The sequence below is a fragment of the Chiloscyllium plagiosum genome, chromosome 30 (assembly GCF_004010195.1).
Source record: "Chiloscyllium plagiosum isolate BGI_BamShark_2017 chromosome 30, ASM401019v2, whole genome shotgun sequence".
Taxonomy (NCBI): Eukaryota; Metazoa; Chordata; class Chondrichthyes; order Orectolobiformes; family Hemiscylliidae; genus Chiloscyllium; species Chiloscyllium plagiosum.
The window spans coordinates 29,888,902-29,908,062 of record NC_057739.1 but is presented as its reverse complement, the minus strand read 5'-3'; the positions used below and the strand labels follow the sequence as shown (position 1 = coordinate 29,908,062).

Sequence of the window (19,161 nt, the reverse complement as noted above, 5' to 3'; positions counted from 1 at the left end):
CATTAGAAATTCCTGTGGGTGCCTTTCATTAGCTTGTTCCAAGCTGGTTATGTTATCCTAGTCAAATTGATGGCACACCTTGTCTGAGTGTACAGAGATGAGTGAGAATTTTTGGTTGTGTCGTTTTACTACCAGTTGGTGTGATTATACTCTCGGATCTAGTCTCCTTCCGGTCTGTCCGATGTAGCGTTTGTGGCAGTCACTGTATGGAATTTTGCATATTAATTTGGTTTTATATATTACGGGTATGGGGTCTTTCACTCTTGACAGCAGTTGCCGTGGTGTAGCTGTGGGTTTGTGTGCTGCCATGATCCTGAGCGGTTGTAGGAATCTGGTCATCATGTTAAAGCTTTTCTTAATGTAAAGTAGGGTGACTAGTGTACTCGGCCGTACTGTGCCTTCATGACATTTTCTGTTCCATAGGCATTGATGGACAAAGCTGACTGGGTATCTGCTGTTTGCAAAAAAATTGTGGAGGTGTTCTTCTTCATTTTTGCATAGTTCTGGGGTGCTGCAATGTGTTAGTGATCATTTGCATAGTGTTCTGACACAACTTCATTTGTGGGTGTTGGGATGGTGGTTGTTGAAATTAAGGATTCTGTCTGTGTGGGTTGCCTTCCTGTATATCTTAGTTTGGAGTTCACCGTTGGCCATTCTTTCCATCCAGAAATGGGAGGTGGTGGTTGTTTTCCTCTTCTCTAGTGAATTTAATACCAGTGAAAAAGTCAATGTGTTTCCTCTAACCTCTTTTGATGATGACAAAGGTATCGTTTACATATCATATACACAGCTTTGGTTGGATCAAGGGGAGGGCTGTGTGTTCTAGTCTCTGCAATGACTATTTCTGCTATGATACCCAAGATGGGTGATCCTGTGGATTTGCCATCGATTTGGCCGTAAAAGACAAGGTGGGTGGTAAGGCACAAGTCCAATAGTTTGAGCAGATTATCCTTGCTGATGGTACTGTTGGGTGTTGACAACCTTGGTTCTTCTCATAATGTGGCCAGTGTTCCTTTAGCTAGTGGTATGCCAATGGATGTGAACAATGGCAAACGAAATCATAATTTCGTCTTTGTCGATTTTGACGTTTTGAGGCTTCTAAGAAATTCCTGAGCTGAATGAATTGAATGGGTTGAGCCATTGGTGAAATGTTTGAAACTCCATTGTAGTTCTTTGGCTAGTTTGTACGTGAGTGTGCCCGGTAGGCAAACTATGAGTCAGAGTTGGGCTTCCTGATTGTTTACCTTGGGAAGTCCATAGAAGCAGAGGGTGTTTGAGCCTTCTGGTTTCACTTTTAGGTATTTTTTCTTGGTGATTCTTCCTGCCTGTTTTAGTTTCTTCAGTGTGTTGATATTCTTTTGCAACTGTGAGGTGGGGTCCATCTTCACCTATCGGTATGTAGTTGTATCCGGAAGTAGTGCTTGTGCTTTTTCAAGGTAGTCTGGCTTGTTTAACATAACAGACATGCACCCATTCCTAGTTTCACTTGAGAAGGTGGTGTTGAATTGTCTTCATGAACTCCTGCAGTCCATGTACTGTAGCTAGACCCAAGATGCTGAGAGTTTGGGAATTCCAGGATTTTGTTATTTCTTCAGTATCACTATGTCAATGTATTTCCAAGTCAGGATGGTTAGTTATTTGAAGGTAAAAGTGTAGGTAGTGATGGTCCCATGTCTCTTCTGCTCTTGTCCTTATAGAAGGGTACATCTAAGGAGCTTAGGTGAACTTCTGCAATGCATCTTGCACATATTTCACACTTTTGCTTTTCTGAGGTGCTAGTAGTGGGTGTGAATGTGGATCTGTGCCAAGCAAGCAGGCTGCTTAGTTCTAAACGATGTCAAGCTTCTTGAGTATTGTTGGAGTTGCATAGATCCAGGTGAATGGGGAGTATTCCATTCCACTGCTGACTTGTGCCTTGTGGATAATAGACAGACTTTGAGAAGTCAGAAAGTGAATTACTTATTGCAGGATTCTTAATCACTGACCCGCTCATGTAGCCACAATAACAGAGGATATTGACAACAGGGATTTTACCAATGATAAAAGTTGTCAACTGTCAAGAACTGATGAGATTTCCTATTAGTGGAGATGGTCATTGAATGCCACGTGTGGTGTGAATGTTACTGGTCAGTTGTCAGTTCAACATCATAGGATCAGGAGAATCGACGTTTCGGGCATAAGCCCTTCTTCAGAAATGCAGGGCATAAGCCCTTCCTGAAGAAGGGCTTATGCCCGAAACGTCGATTCTCCTGCTCCTTTGATGCTGCCTGACCTGATCCCCTTTTCCAGCAACACATTTTTAAGCTCTGATCTCCAGCATCTGCAATTCTCACTTTCTCCTAGTTGTCAGTTCAAGCCTGGGTATTATCCAGGTCCTGTTGCATTTGAAGAATAGCTGCTTCAGTATTAACAGTCATGAACAGTGCAGAACATTGTACTGTCATTAGTGAATCTCTGACCCTATGATGGAGGGAAGGTCACTGAAGGATGAGGGATAAATATTGGTGACCAAGTTGGAGAACATCCCTGTCAACATCACAATGTGATGTGGCATCCATTATGTCTGCCTGAGTTGGGTGATGTGACCTTGGTTTAATTACAATCTGAAAGAAAGCATCCTCAATACGACAAATAGGGAGCAGAAGACATCCATTCACAGCCTCTCAAGTCTGCTCCACATCCCCATCCAGGTTTGATTACACACAATTCAATTGCCTAACAAGAATCTATGCACTTGTCTTAAAAATATTCACTGACCCTGCCTCCAGTGACCCTTTGTTCTGAAGTGAAGAGTTTCAAATCACTCGACTCAAAACAATTGCCATCTTTGTCTTGAAAGACTGAGCCCATAGCTTCAAACAGACCCCCCCCCAGTTCTGGACTCACCTACAAGAGTAAACATCTTTTCTGTGTTAATCTTGTCAAGGCCATTCAAGACCTTACACACTTCAATCACTCCAATGGAAACAAGCCCAGCCTATACAAATTACAAGACAACCAGTTTGCACAATTCAACTGTTCATTTCAGGTGGGACAAGCAATCTGGCTCCCAGATGCTAACACTCTGGGTCATGGTCAATTTAGCAGCTAATGAGGTTTAAATCCAATTTATAATTCTGGAATTGAGAATTAGTTTCAGAACTGGTGACCACGGAATTATCACTGATATTAAAAAAAAGTCTCTGATTCATTAATTCCCTTTAGGTAAGGTAATTGTAGTCCTTGTGGATCTGGCCTACCTGTAATTCCAGGCCAATAAATGTAGTAAACTCTTAGCTGCCTAGCAAGCCAGTCAATTCAAGGATGGATGGGCAGCAAATGTCATGCCCCATAAAAGAATAATACAAATAGACTATCTAGTAAATCTGATTTTACTCAATAAGTGGATGGAATAATTAAGTTTAGCGCTTAGTCATTATTTTAGATTAAAGTACAACTATAAGGGTGCAGCTTATTCTCTGTGCTCTATGTGAGGAGCCTATGGGAGCAGCAAAGGAATCAAGCTCACAGGACGCACAACCTCAGCTTATTTGACCTCTTGAAATGGTAGTTCTTTAAGTAGCTCCCATTATGACACCAGCTGGTATTTGTGCTTTGTGCCTGTAAAAACTGTTTCACTTTCTTCAACCAATAAAAGTCAAATGATTTTGTCCTCCCAAAAAACTGGGGGAAAAAAACAATTATTGGTAAAGCCAAACCAATAATGCCAGACGAATTGCAGGCTAAGCAAGGTTGAGTTCAACCAATGCTTAAACTCTATGGAAGAAAATGCTATGGAATGAAGAAAGACACAAGTCTTTTTTAAACTCCACAGAAGGACATAATCTTGTCAGATGCGAATATAGAACCAATCAACTCACTCCACCTAATAAAAGTTCTGTGTTTGGTAGTAACAGTGTGACATGCTGCAGAGGAACATGATAAATAACTGAGGTCACATTGCTTCTTCAAAATGGGAGCTGGAGGAAATGATCACGGAACTGTAGGAAACATGCTTTACAGCACACACACTCTAAATTTCTTCTAGTATATTGATGAGGAGGTACAATATGTAAAACAATTAATGTTGTTGATTGAAAAATATAGCCTTATGTTAACAGTTTTAGCAAAAAACTGTTAACATATAATTTCTTAGCTGCAAAGGTGTGTTCGCACAACGGAAAAGTTAAATTTCAGCTGTTTCCCTTTAGTTCCTGTATTTAAAGGGGTCCTTTTCAAAAGTCTTTACTAAATAGCAGAAAAAGGCGATCATTTTTCACCATAGTCAGTGAAATAAAAGTCGATTGGGTTCCGTGAATGTCTGAATGCCTACCTACCATTTGAGTGGCCATGTAATTAAGACAAGGATGGCACATCCAAATTATTTTTATGTTCCTCAAGGACAGATATTGTCTTTCTGTAGCTTCAATTTATTTTGGACCTTGGCTACTGTTTTTATATCTGATATTGCTATTTTTGGTCAAGAAAAATTAAGTGAGCATTAATCTAAAAACAATCCTATCTGCAGGTAGTTAATTATCTTTTGAAGTCAACAAGCTGTAATTGCTGTGCAGCTTGGAAAAATAGGAAAGGCAGAATAACCTACTTTAAAAAAAAAATTACTTACTTTTTAATTTAGAATTTAGTTCCAAACAAAAAGAGTAGAATGCATACTAAAACATCTTCAAAGATTTTTTAAAAATACCCCTTTTTCAAAAAAAAAGTTACAAGGTTCATCATGGGCATTATGCCATCACAATTAATTTTCCTGTTCCAGGCTTGATGCTTCACCACAACATTATGAATTAATGTCTGGTTTGCACACCAAGTTACAGTAAATTCATGTGTCAACAATATGCAGGATATTGTACCAATAATGCTATTGCTACATTTTGGTCTCATTACAGAGATCTCTTTATGCTATAGAGCAGCAGAATTAGAATTTGAAAATCTGTGTAAGACAACTAGTGATATCTATTTCTATAATGCACTGGATTTTTAAAAATTGACACACGGCACTTTGAGCATCATATTTTGACTGCTGCAGTATGAGAATAAAACACTAGGTGCTGCTGAAAGACCACAGTTGTAAAAATAACATTTAAACTGTACTTTCTGAACCTGTAAATTGTAAAGCCTGAACCACCACTTTCTCAAGAGTAAATTAACAGTAACATTAACAGCACATGGCAAACACAGGGCATGCTCATTACTTCAGAAAGCAGATAATTGCTTACAAAAATACAAACAAAAGTATAATTATCATGATGGATTGCACAAAGCAGAGGCCCCATCACAAAACCCATGCATCAATGTCCACTGGTTAAAAAATAATGAAGAAACATTAGAGTATATGCATTGAATGAAAGCAAAGATGATCAAAAATTCTTAATTTCCCTGCTTTTTTATGGTTGACAAGCATGTCTTCATCAATTTACCACCTACTTCATGATGTCACAGCTAACAGCTTCAGCCTCAAGCTACGCAAGAAACAGGACTCATTTTTCAAAATACAAATACATAGAGATGTCAGCTAAAAATGTTTACTAATTAACACTTAAAAAGACACAAATTAGATATGCGTGACTACGAGCAATTATAATCAAGAAGTGTTTCTGTACTCATTTGGGAATCAAAAGGACCTAATTGCTTCAACAAGCATTCAAAATTCTTGCCACTTAGCAAATATGTTTATTAATGTGGACCAGTCATATCAAGCATTGATACTGTGCAATCGGTATCTTGTGACTATAGTATTATGTATCAGTAACTACCAAAGGGTAAACATCTAACATTTACCTGAAAAGGTTATTTGGGAAAATCACCTTTTTTCCCAATGTCCTCTACATATTATGTGCACAACTTTAACCAACGTGGCAAAGTCAAGTACATTTTGCTGTTGGTGCATTAGGCTGTTTCTGAGAATACATGCCTTTTTTAGAGCTGTAAAATTTAAAAAGTAATGATTTCAGCCAAGGTTTTGAATTAACAACTGTTAGTTTAAAAATGTTAAAAGAACTATATGGCCCTTTCATGATTTAGGTTTTTCAACCTATTGCACTATTTACCATTGCTTTATTTAAAAAAAAAGTCAATGTGTGTTAGAGTTCATTTTACAAATTTCATATTATATTCAAATAATTCTCTTAAGATACGCATTTACAAATTGCAATTAATGCATTCCATGTAATCAAAACTACTTCCTTTACTGTTGTTGAAATTTCTTATTATTAATGATCACACATGGTATTCTGTGCCACTCAAGGAATCCCATTATGCCACCTGTAAATGTACAGATTAGTATGTAATAAACTACTTGGCTGTACAAGAACAGCAATATTGCTGAGCTAAAACCAGTAAACTAGTTCAGAAATGTATAAATAATGCTCATTCCAGGATTAAATTTGCTTTCATTGCATAACACATTCAACAATTTTACTATGGCTTGATTTATTGCAAAAGTATCATTTAAGCATTCTTTTTCCTAGAAAAATGCACTTGAAAATGGTGACAGTGACTGGGGTGGAAGTGGGGGTTGGGAGAGATATTAAGAGGTATTAAGTGGAACTGTAATCTTCCATTGGTATAAGGCATCAAATTCTTAGACAAACTGAAAGAGCAAACAGCAAAACAAATAATAAAAGTGCTTATGGCACATTTTGAGCTGTGCTTTCACAAGGCACATTACAAGACAACATTTGGTTTTGCTTTCCCTTAAACATCCTTCTATTAAATAATTAGAATATGAAGCAATGACTGTTTCATCACATTCTGCATTCAGAGTTCATTTATCTTCTCTGCCCGCCAGTTCACTAAATACAGCACATTAATGCGCCTCAGATTTGCTTAATCATTTACAGCACATTTATAATTAATACCCTCCTTGATTTTATTGTAGCTTTATTCATCTTAGTTCCTGCATTATTTGTAGTGTCTGTGTTATCTTTCACCCCAGGGTCTAACCCACAGCCCACACAAGGGAGAGGTATTTCTCAAGCTTGGTCCTTTGCCAGTTTATTCTGCTATCTGCTAATACAGAAATAGGTCTCAATCTGATTTCGCTGAAAAGCTGGCAAACAATGCCCAATGGGAATGCACAATACCGAAATAGTTCCTCCAATTCCAACTCCAGGAATGATGGTAGTCTCAAAGGGCCTTTGCCAAGAGACATGTGCATGTTCATAGTGTTGATGTAGAAAAAATTATTTTAATGGAACCATCTATAAACAAATAAACATTTTTCTGCAGATGTGTCATGAATGCCCAAATCCACTATTTTCTATTCAAAAATGATTTAAATTTCACTAAGCAAATAGAGAAAAAAAAATACATAGAGAATTTGTTTCTGTACTATTGACTTGAAAACAAATGTTACAACTGATTAATCTAAAACAAATTGTTTGCCTAATTTGAATTTAGGTTCAACATTAAATTTATTGTAACAGTGAAGTGTAGAAACAAACTGAAACAGTGAACAAGTGAAAAGATTAGTGACATTATATTTGAAAATCCAGAATGAGAACAAATAATTGACTATTTAAGAAAATGTCAGTTACTAACAACAAATCAATTATGTAGAGTACATCACAGTTAGCTGAAGAACTAGTAGAAGGAATGGACAGATGATAGATTTAACATTGAGTGCAATGTATTAATAGAGCTGTTGGGTTACAAACATTATCCACAAAGGTTTGAGTAAGGAACAAAATGCTCTGGACAAACCACCAAGAAGCTCAGAATTTTCTAATTCCTAGCTCATGTAAAAGAAGCTGTATGCAGTACCAACAGCATATTTAAAGTACTTAATACCACCCATTGTTTCTCTAACTACTTTTAAAAACACAGGGCTTTGCCCATGGCAAGTGGCTCTGTGCAGTATAATATTCCACATCAGAATATCTGGACCAACATTTCAACACTAACTTCTGCTTTTGGTCCTTAATCAATTTAATATCCATGTGACAATATTGTTTTCATCCCATAGACTTTAATTTTACTAAGTCTATTACATGGTACTTTATCAAGTGCTTTTAGTAAGTCCGTAGAAGCATTGATCATACAACCCTCATCAGTTCTCTGTTACTTCAAATAACTTAATCACATTAGTCAAGCACAATGCAGCTTTAACAAATCTATGCTCATGCTCATTTTACCAATTTCATATTATCTTCAATCAATCCTCGTTTCCTAAAATACACAAATTGCAATTAATGTATTCCATGTAATCGAAACTACTCCCTTTACTGTTGCTGAAATTTAAAATAATTCATGATCACATATGGCATTCTGTGCCATTCAAGTAATCCCATTATGCCATCTGTTGATGGCAATTAATGCTGCTAATTTTTTTTCAGTGGATCAGAAATGACCTCCACTTAAATATTGCAAGGCCAGAGACATTGCCTTTGGTACACAATTCCCTGCATCGACCTCCATCCCTCTTCCTGGAAACTGAGGCAAACACAATCTGTTTACAACCTTAGTGTCACATTTGACCCCAAGTAGAATTTCCAAGCATACATCCGAGCCATTACCAAGACCAGTTATTTCTACCTCTTTAAAATCTTACAACTACAATCTTGATTCAGCTCATCTGTTACTTCACCAATCCTGATTATTCCACATACCATTTCCAGGATAACCTCTGTAAACACAAAGTCATCCAAAATTCTGCAGTCTTTGTCCTGATCTGCATGAAGTCCCATTCATTCATTACTCGTTTGTTTGATATTGCCTCTCGTTCAACACCTCGATTTTAAATTTCTTATCTTGGCTTCTAGAGCTTCTCACGGGTCACCCTTCCTTACGTCTATAATCTACCCCAGTCTCAATCCTCCAATAGATCAGTGCTCCTCCAACCCTGGCTTCATGAGCATCCTAGATTTAACTGCAACATCATTGATACTTATCTTCTACTGCCAAGGCCTTAGGTTTAGAAATCCCTTCTGTACATTTTTCCACTTCCTGCTTCCTTCCCTCTCTTTTATCCTTTAAGATGCTCCTTAAAGCCAACTTCTTTGACCAAAACAAGCTCTCTAATCTGAGCTTCATCGGGCCAAGTGGATACCAGAAGAGCAGAGAAACTTCTTCAAACATGTCCTTAACCTATGATAATCTCTAGCAAAAGACTCCAGAGTTTAGAGAAGAAGCATCTGCAAATAAATCAACATTTTGGGTGTCTCTGACAGGCACAGAGGGAGACCAAATGCAAACTGTGGGACGGAGTGTGCAAAAACCCAAGACTCACTCCACGTGTTTTGGAACGCGCTGGAGTACAACATTTGAAATTCTTAAACAACAAACTCATTCTAAGGATCGGAAAATTGCAGCCAGAGCTTCTACAGTTGCAATTCTCACATCCTTCAGTAACCAGGATGGTTTTCATTCAAACAAGGGATGCTAAATGTTTCAGTCCATCCTCTTCAGCTATCTTTATTCTATCCAATTTTGTTACTGCCTTCTTCTTCATTGATACACTGACAACTTTGATGCAAAGTAATCCTTTACTTCTGCTGCTTATATTAGAAGATCCCCCTTTCAGCCTCAAGAAAACCTGATCCTTTCTTTGCCGACCCTGTTATAACTTTTGTTTATAAAAGACTTCTCCGCTTCCTTCTACGCTCGTAGTTAATCCAGTCTCATATGATCTCTTTCCCTGCCTAAAATCATCAAGGATGTAGATGGAGTTCAGACAGAAAAATTATTTGAAATACATAGATTAGGGAGTACTGGTATCATGCTTACAAATTATGCAAGGGCAAAGTTATTCAGGTAGGTTAAATTGAAGTGTTGATCATCACATTCAAATGAATGAAGAAAGGTATTTGGCTCAACACAGTTCATATATCCAAAAGACAGTGCAAGGTTGATTTGATGAAGTTTTGTATCCAGCATCTTCTTAAATGATTCAATAATTTTGCTTTCACTATTCTATGGCTAGAGTCTTTTCCATATGTCAATAACTCTGTGCAAAAAGCAGTCTTAAATCGACCTTTCACTTGTCTGTACTACCTGGTCATATATTCGCTATTTAACGTACAAATCATCTCTCTGACAACTCCACTCAAAACTGAAAAGCTCAGGTTTCTAGTTTTTTTTCCCTGACGCAAGTGATCAGTCTCATAACAACTACCTACCTGTACTTCCAATTACATGTTCAATGGAATTCCTGATGTTTTCTCTCACTGGAAACTCTCCAATGGAAGCAAAATACTTTCAACCAAATTTGGAAAAAGAATCCAAGGACAACATAAATGTAGGATGTCTAAAGATACAATCAAGGACGTATTAGTCAACACTATTCACTGCCATTTGCTAAAAATAACTTACAGAAAGTTATCTGTACAACAGTTTGTGACTCCAATAGTAATTGTGGTGACAGAAGCTACCAAAACCTGCAGCTTAGATCTACTCTTCAGTCATGCGATACAACAAATTCAACTTTAAGACACAGAATTGTGAAAGGCCATGAATATTAATTTCAGTCTAGAGCAAATATGAAATATTTTGTGATAATAGAGTTTCTATTTCAAAAGAAAGGTACTGTCTTGCCTTGATCCAATGAGCAATTGGATTTCAAGACGCTAAACCTTAACAATGTACACCATTTTATTTTATTGTGTAATTCATTTCACTTCCTCCACTTCCCGCTCCTCCGCCCTTGAGCCCCGCCCCTCCAACCGCCACCAGGACAGAACCCCACTGGTCCTCACCTACCACCCCACCAATCTCCATGTACAGCGCATCATCCGCCGTCACTTCCGCCACCTCCAAACAGACCCCAGCACCAAGGATATATTCCCCTCCCCTCCCCTATCAGCTTTCCGTAGAGACCACTCCCTCCGCGACTCCCTTGTCAGATCCACACCCCCCACCGACCCAACCACCACTCCCGGCACCTTCCCTTGCAACCGCAGGAGGTGCAACACTTGCGCCCACACCTCCCCCCTCACTTCTCTCCAAGGCCCCAAGGGAAACTTCCATATCCGCCACAGATTCACCTGCACCTCCACCCACATCATCTACTGCATCCGCTGCAGCCGGTGTGGCCTCCTCTATATTGGGGAGACAGGCCGCCTACTAGCGGAGCGATTCAGAGAGCACCTCTGGGCCACCCGGACGAACCAACCCAACCAACCTGTAGCACAGCATCTCAACTCCCCCTCCCACTCCACCGAGGATATGCAGGTCATTGGACTCATCCACCGCCAAACCACAACAACCCGACGGTCGGAGGAGGAGCGTCTTATCTTCCGACTGGGAACACTCCAACCGCAGGGGATGAAGTCCCTCCTCCCTACCTTTTATCTTCTCCTGCTGAACACTCTCTGCTCATTCCTGAAGAAGGGCCTGTGCCCGAAACGTCGAATCTCCTGTTCCCTGGATGCTGCCTGACCTGCTGTGCTGTTCCAGCAATAAAGTTTCAACTTTGATCTCCAGCATCTGCAGACCTCACTTTCTCCTCCTAATTCATTTCAACCAAACGTCAACAATTCTAGTAATATTAGTTTTGAGGTCAGGATGTTGACAAAGTTGGGGAAGCAAACTATCTTCCAAATATTATTTTCTATGTAAATATTAAGATGATTAATCACAATGTTTCAGAAGAGAACCTAAATCAAGGAAAAATATATAGACAGAGGAGCTTATCCTGAAGTCAATTTGTTTAATTTCTACTTCAGTGGGACTCCATTCTTGGAGGATGTCTGGCAACTACTTTTTTTTTTAAAACACTTTGCCTTAAGATGATAGAAAGGAATGATCCTAAAATCATAAAGTCTAGGGTTTTTAAACTTTCTGCCAGAAGCCCTGAGACAGAATGGGTAAAACAGGAGCAACAGAATTATTTGTGACACCTCGCAGATAACACAAAAACAAAAACAAAGGAATAAAGCCAAATGTTTAAAAAATAGGTGTTTCAGGAAATTATTTGAGAAACCAATCCCATATTTATTTTTGATGGATCTTACAGGTTGAAAGACAGGTATTTTTTGTGATCAAAAAGGTAAAACAAAGACATTACTAAAGCAAAGTACAACAAAGTCTGCTGACAATCCACCGAGGGCTTCCAAAATATTCTGAAGAAAATATTTTTTCCTTATTCTGCCATTGAACATCCTCCCACTGGACATCAAGAGTGCAAGTAGCTGTTTCTTGCCTGGGGCAAGACGTATTTGTTTTTAATGCCTGCTCCTCAATGAAAATATGTAAAAGAAAATGATTAGACAACTTATAAGCAAATTTACCTTAGATTTCAGATTCAAATGTCCCCAAACCTCAAAAGAACATGACTTACAAAGAAGTTTATTTTGCTTACTACGAGGTGCATAGAAAGATGGCAGTGAATCACTACCAATTCTTAAGTTTCAACCGAGTTATGGAAGAAAAGGCCTCACTTTTTAATAACTGTGTTGAATCTTCCCTTTCCTGGTGAAAAATGTAGATTGAACTGCCAATAAACTTAACAAAAAGGAAAATGGAAACTAACAGTTGATAGCTGCAGCAAACAGCCTTTCATAGTGTCATGTAGGTGTATAAAATTCTTCACTGCCAGCCTTTGGAGGTGTAGCATCATAATGCTGGGGCTTTTTTTTCAAATTCACACATCAGATGCAGGCATTGCTGGCTGGCCAAGATTTATTGCCTGTCCATAGTTGCCCCTGAGAAGGTAGCAGTGAGTTGCCTTCTTGACCCACTGCAGCCCACCTGCTCAGGGTTGGACGACAATGCCATTAGGGAAGGAATTCCAGGATTTTGACAGTGACAATGAAGGAACAGAAATATATGGAAGTAGTTGCTCATTGGTTTGGAATGTGCTGTCTAATGATCTTTGGTGAATTTCTGCAGTGCATCATGCAGTTAGTACACACTACTGCTACCCCATATTGGTGGTGGAGGGTGTATGTGGTACCAATCAAATAGACTGATATCTCCTGGGAAGTGTCAAACTTCTTGAGTGGTGTTGCAGCTGCATTCATTCAGGCAAGTGAGGTGTATTCTATCACACTCCTGACTTCTGCCTTTCAGAATATGGACAGGCTTTGGGGAGTTAGGAGGTGAATTACTCACCTAGCCTCTTGCAGCCACTGTACTTATGTGGTGAGTCTAGTTGAGCTTCTGGTCAATGGCAACCCCCAGGATGTTGGGAGGGTAATTCAGTGATAGTAACGCCATTGAATGTCAAGGAGCAGATAACTAGAATGTCTCTTATTGGAGATGGTCATTGCATAGCATTTTATGTTGGGCTGACAAGTCATAAGTAACATTTGCTTATGGATACTGTTCAGATCTTGTTGCATTTGAACATGGGCTGCTTCAGTATCTGAAGGGCCATGAATGATACTGAACATTGTGTATCAGTGAACATCCCCACTTCTGACCTTATGATGGAGCAAAGGTCATTGATGAAGATGGGTAGGCATAGGACATTACCGGAGGTACTCAAGAACATAGAATAGCACAGCACAGGAATGGGCCCATTTGCCCACAAATATTGTGCTGAACATGACGCCATTTTAAACTAATCCATTCTGTGTGCCCTGAGTCCATATCCCTCCAATCCTAGCATATTCATGTGCTTATCTAAAAGCCCCTTGTATCTGTCTCCACCACTACCTCTGGCAGTGCATCCAGACATCCATCACTCTCAGTGTAAAAATTTTTCCCCTCTCACTTTAAATGCATGTCCCCTTTTATCAGACATTTCAATTCTGGGAAATAGAGTTTGACTGTCAAGCCTATGCATCCTAATTTTATAGACTCTATCAAGTCTCCCTTAGCCTCTGTTGCTCCAGAGAAAATAATCTAGTTTTTTCTGGCCTCTCCTTATTGCTCATACCTTTTAACTCATGCAGCATCCTGGTAAATCTCCTTTGCATCCTCTCCAAAACCTCTACATCCTCCCTGTAATGTGGCAACCAGAATTGAATGCAATATGCTTAAGTGCAATCTAACTAAAGTCTTATAAAGCTGCAACATGACATCCTGACTCTTATACTCAATTCCCTGACCAATAAAGGCAAGCATGCTGTACACCTCCTTTAATCACCCCATTTACTTGCGTGGCCACTTTCAAGGAGTTATGGACTTGAACCCCAAGATCCCTTTGTATACCAATGCTGTTCAGGGTCCTGCCATTAACTGTATACATTTCCTTAACACTCGATCTCCCAAGTTCAGTACCTACACGTACATGGATTAAATTCCATCTGACATTTCTCCATCCATACCTGCAGCTGACCCATATTCCACTGTATCTTTTGACAATCTTCTACACCATCCACAACTCCACTGATCTTTGCTTAGTCTGCAAATTTATCAACCTACCTATGGTTTCATCCAACTCATTCGCATATATCACAGCAGAAGTTCCAGTACAGATCCATGCGGAACACCACAAGTCACAGACCTCCAGCCAGAAAAACACCATCCAACACTATCCCTGGTCTTCTATGGGTAAGCCAATTCTGAATCGAAGTGACCAAGTCACCGTAGATCCCATGCATCTTAATCTTCTGGATGGGCCTACCATGAGGGACTTTGTTGAAAGCTTTACTAAAATTCATTCACTGATCAAACCTCATCAATCGCCTTTGTCACCTTATCGAAAAATTCAATCAAGACCCGCACAAATCCATGTTGACTGTCTCTAATTAGGCCATGCTGTTCCAGATGAGCATAAATCCTATCCTGAAGAATGCTCTCCAACAGCTTCCCAACTACTGATGCGAGACTCAGCAGTCTTCAGTTTCCTGGATCTTCCCTATTACACTTCTTGAACAGAGGAATAACAATATCTTCTGGTCAGTCCTCAAGAGCCCATTCAGTGGCTAGTTAGGAGACAAAGATCTTGGTCATGGCTCCATCCATACCCTCTCTTATCTGTCCTAATAACCTGGGGTGGATACCATCAGGCTCTGGACACTTATCCATCTTTATGTCTTTGAGAGACCCTACACCACTTCTTTCTGCACAGGTGTTCTGGAGCTAAGTTGATTGACCTCCAATAACCACAACTGTCTTTCTTTATGCCAGATATGACTCCAACCAGCAAAGAGCTTGCCCCTGATTCTCAATGATTCTAGTTTTGATAAGATTTCTTGATACCACACTCAGTCAAGTGCAGCCTTGGTGTCAACGGCTGTCACTCTCGCCTCACTCCTGGCATTCAATTCTACTGTCCATGTTTCAACCAAAGCTGTAAAGAGTTCAGGAGGTGGGTGGTCCTGGCAGAATTCCAACTGGGTGTCTAAGCAGGTTTTTGCTAAACAAGTGCTGCTTCATAGGACTGCTGATGTCTTCCATCATTTTACTGATGACTGAGAGTAGAAGGATGGGGCTGTAATTAGCCAGGTTGGATTTGTCCTGCTTTTGTGTACAGGACCTTCTTGGGCAATTTTCCACATTGTCAGGTAGATGCCAGCATTGTAACAGTATGGGAAGAGCTTAGCTAAGGTAGCAGCAAGCTCTGGAGCACGTATCTTCAGTTCAATTACTGGAATATTATCAGGACCCATAACCTTTGTAGTATCCAGTGCCTCAATGTTTTTTTTGAGTGAATCAAATTTAGCTGAAGACTGTGATGTTAGGGACCACTGGAAGAGGCCAAGACAGATTATCCATCAGACACTTCTGGCTGATGATTGCTGCAAATATTTCAGCCTTTTCTTTTGCACTGTTTGGCCTCTTACCATCAATGAGGATGGAGGTATTTGTAGAGTTTCCTCCTCCACTGAGTTGTTTTAATTGTTCACCACTGTTCATGACTGGATGGGGCAGGACTACTGAATTTAAATTTGATCCATGATCGTGGGATAGCTCTGTCTATCAGTTGTTGCTTGACATGCAAGTAATCCTGTTTGGTAGCTTCAACACTGAAATTTCACTTTTAGGTTTGTTGATGCTGCTCCAGTATGCTGTCCTGCATTCGCCATTGAAACAGTGCTTATTGACTGGCTTGATGATAATGGTTGAGTGGCAGATATGGTAGGCCATGAGTTTGCAGATTATGTTGAAGTACAATTCTGCTGCCGTTGATGGCTTACAGTGCCTCAAGGATGCCCAGTCAAGTTGCTAGATCTGTTCAAAGTCTGTTCCACTTAGCACGGTGATAATGCCATACAACATGATGCAGAGTATTCTCAATGTAAAGGCAGAACTTCATCTTCAGAAGGACTATGCAGTGGTTGTTCTTACCAATATTGTCATGGACAAATACATGTGCAGCCAGCAGATTGTCAGGTATGTCAGCGAATGTCATGAAGATCAGTGAATGTCATGACTGTCAATGAGGGCAACTATGTTTTTCCCTCTTGTTGGTTCCCTCACCACGTCCTGCAGAACCACTCTTGAAGCCATGTCTTTAGGACCTGATGAGCTTGATCAGTCTTGCTGCTGCCGAACCACCTTTGGTGGTAGATATTGAAATATCCCACCCAGAATATATTTTGCCACTGTCAGTACTTTCCCCAAGTGTTGTACAACATGGAAGGGTACTGATTCATCAGCTGAGATGGAAAAGTACATAGTAGTCAGAAAATTTACCTGCCCACATTTAATCTGAACCCATACGATTTCATGGGGTCAGGGGTAGGAATCAATGTTGAGGACTCCCTCCTGACGATGTATCACTGTTCCACCACCTCTGCTGTGTCTGTCCTATGAGTGGGACAGGACATATCCAGGGATGATGATGGTAATGTCTCAGACATAGTCATATTCATGGAATCACATCTTGCAGACAACATTAGGCTGCTCCTTGACTAATCTGCGAGACAGCTTTCCCAATTTTGGCACTATCCCCCAGATGTTAAATAGGAGGACTTTGCAGAGTCAACATGGCTGTTTCTGCTGTCATCTTTTCTGGTGCCTAGGTCAATGCGAGGCAGTCTTTGAGACTTCGTAGCAACTGAAACAACAAAGTGGCTTGCTTGGGCAGTTGTCAGTCAACCACATTGTGGAGGGTCTGGAGTCACATGTCGGGCAGACCAGGCAGGACTAGTAGATTTCGTTCCTTGAAGGACATTAGTCAGCCAGATGGGTTTTTCTGACAATTGACAATGGTATCAAGGTAATCAGTAAATTCTTAATTATAATTTTTTTTATTTCATTCAAATTCCACCATCTGCTGGGTGGAATGTGAATCCAGATCTATAGAACATTTGTTGAATTTCTAGATTAATAGTCCAGTGACAATACCACTGGGCTAGCATTTCTTCCTAATTAATTAATAATAAAAGCTTTCATTTGTAACAACGAGATAAATCATTAAGTGTTCTATTTAGTGGTATTAGTCAAGTGACAGACATTAACCAGAATACTCAGAAAACCACTCCGAATTGAGCAAAATGTCCTTTTGCATCTAAATTTGAAGCAGATGGAACCTCTATTTAACCTCTCATCCCAAAGACACTTCTTCAGTTCTGCACTGTATTTCTCTTAGGTTATATATGCAAGTCTCTGGAATGCGTCTGATACAAGTGTGCAAACAGTCAACTAAGCAAGACCTAAATCAACCACACGTGCCAACAGACAATGTCCTTTTGTTAGAAGTACACTTCTACAGAATTGTTTTAAGGCAAAGGAATGTCAGGTGAGATTCTGCAGATATTACAATAACGTCCTCTACTTTTAAAGGTTGATTTTTCTTCATTCAATAAATGTGACTATGCTGAAGGCTGAATTGTTTACACAGCTGCTTGTCAATCATGAATGACATTCATAATTAAGATATAATGACATTGCACACCAGGGGAGTTGGAGCTTCTATCAAGTAGCTGTAAAAATAGGCATCAGTTTTCCTTCAAGGAACTGGCATATCCCAACCAAAAATCATAAAGCTTGAATGTCTCCAGATTGATAATCTTCTCAGCCTTCTTAGAATCTATTTGTATGCAATGTGCATAAATCTGGTTAAAATCTGTTAATTGAACAACTGCAAATTAATTTTGCTAATTTTTAAACCATTTAATCTTTTGTTGCTCATAATCGACATGTACATTTTACTGCAGTCCCACTGTCCTGTCACCCTTAACTTAAAAAAGTGAAGTACTATCACTCATCTGTTCCTTTACAATTAGAATTAACAGCATTCTTTAACAAATTGAAATATATGAACGATCTTTCCTCAAATACTCAATGTCTCCCTAAACAAAAAATCTTAGGTTTGCTTCTGTAAAGAGTCAGAAATGTTCATTCTACACTGAGATATTCTATCTAGTTGGTAAGTTAAAACCTCAACTCACTCTTAAATGATGTACGTCTTTGAATGGTAGATGTGGAACCTGGGTCTTTACGTATGGAAGTTGAGTGCTAAAGACAGCAGGGCAAGTGATCTCATTTAATGTGAAATGCTGGTCAAGATAGAATAATTTCTGTTTCTCACCATAGCAAAATCCCCAATCCTGGTTTGAAAAACATTAACCATCAAAACATACCAAAATGGGGTATCGCTAAAAAGTTTCAAAACAAAATGTAGTTATTTTGCTTGCTACAGGAGCAGGACAATCAAAATTCTGTTGCTAAATTTCATCTGTGCAGATCCATGGGAGTTAATCTTAAATTAGAAGGTCCAAGAACTTCATTTTCTTCAATATAAAGGACCTAATTGATTGCAAAGTTCTTGGGATGTCATAAAATAATGAAAGCAACTAGGTAAATGCAAGTTCTTTCCTTCATAATGAAGAAAATGACATTCTTGGAACTTCTAATTTAAGATGAACTCCCATGGATCTGCACAGATGAAATTTAGCAACAGATGTTTTAAATTGATGGTCTTGTTCCTGAAGCAAGCAGATAACTAACATGCATTCTAAATCCATAAAGGGACCAAAAAACAGAATTATTGGCTAAAATATAGTATTAGTTATTCTTACAATACAAATGCTCTGGAAAAAGTACTACTCCACTGGAGGACAGAAACATGAAATTGTATGAGTGGACAACAATTAATTGGTGACTAACAAATGGAATTAAAAACAAGTATTTTGGAAGAAGGTCAACATATATCAGATTGGGTGAACACCTCGACCAAGAGGTTTACTCTCTGCTGGTTGATGACTTATTTAATTATGTGTGAAGATTATTTATCCTTTCAGATGATTTACAAATAAATACTTACTTCTCTCTCGATTTCAGCCAATGATTTGATGGTTATGCCCATTAAATCAACTGGTTGCACCTGAA

The 19,161-nt window shown here is 39.2% G+C and overlaps 1 protein-coding gene across 4 annotated transcripts in view; it reads right to left on the bottom strand.

Moving 5' to 3' along the window:
* Positions 1-19,161, bottom strand: part of mvb12ba (multivesicular body subunit 12Ba) — a 177,839-nt gene that overhangs the window by 22,328 nt on the left and 136,350 nt on the right. For 2 of the 4 annotated variants that reach the window (XM_043720218.1, XM_043720217.1), the window contains exons 9-10: positions 19,097-19,156; positions 11,962-12,171 (exon numbers count right to left, since the gene is read on the bottom strand). The exons of 1 other annotated variant lie outside the window; for it this stretch is intronic. In XM_043720218.1, the coding sequence (XP_043576153.1) occupies positions 12,001-12,171; positions 19,097-19,156 (231 nt within the window). In that variant the 3' untranslated portion in view covers positions 11,962-12,000. Of the gene's footprint in view, positions 1-11,961; positions 12,172-19,096; positions 19,157-19,161 lie in introns of those variants that run through there. One more of the 4 variants, XM_043720219.1, reaches the window with a different exon arrangement.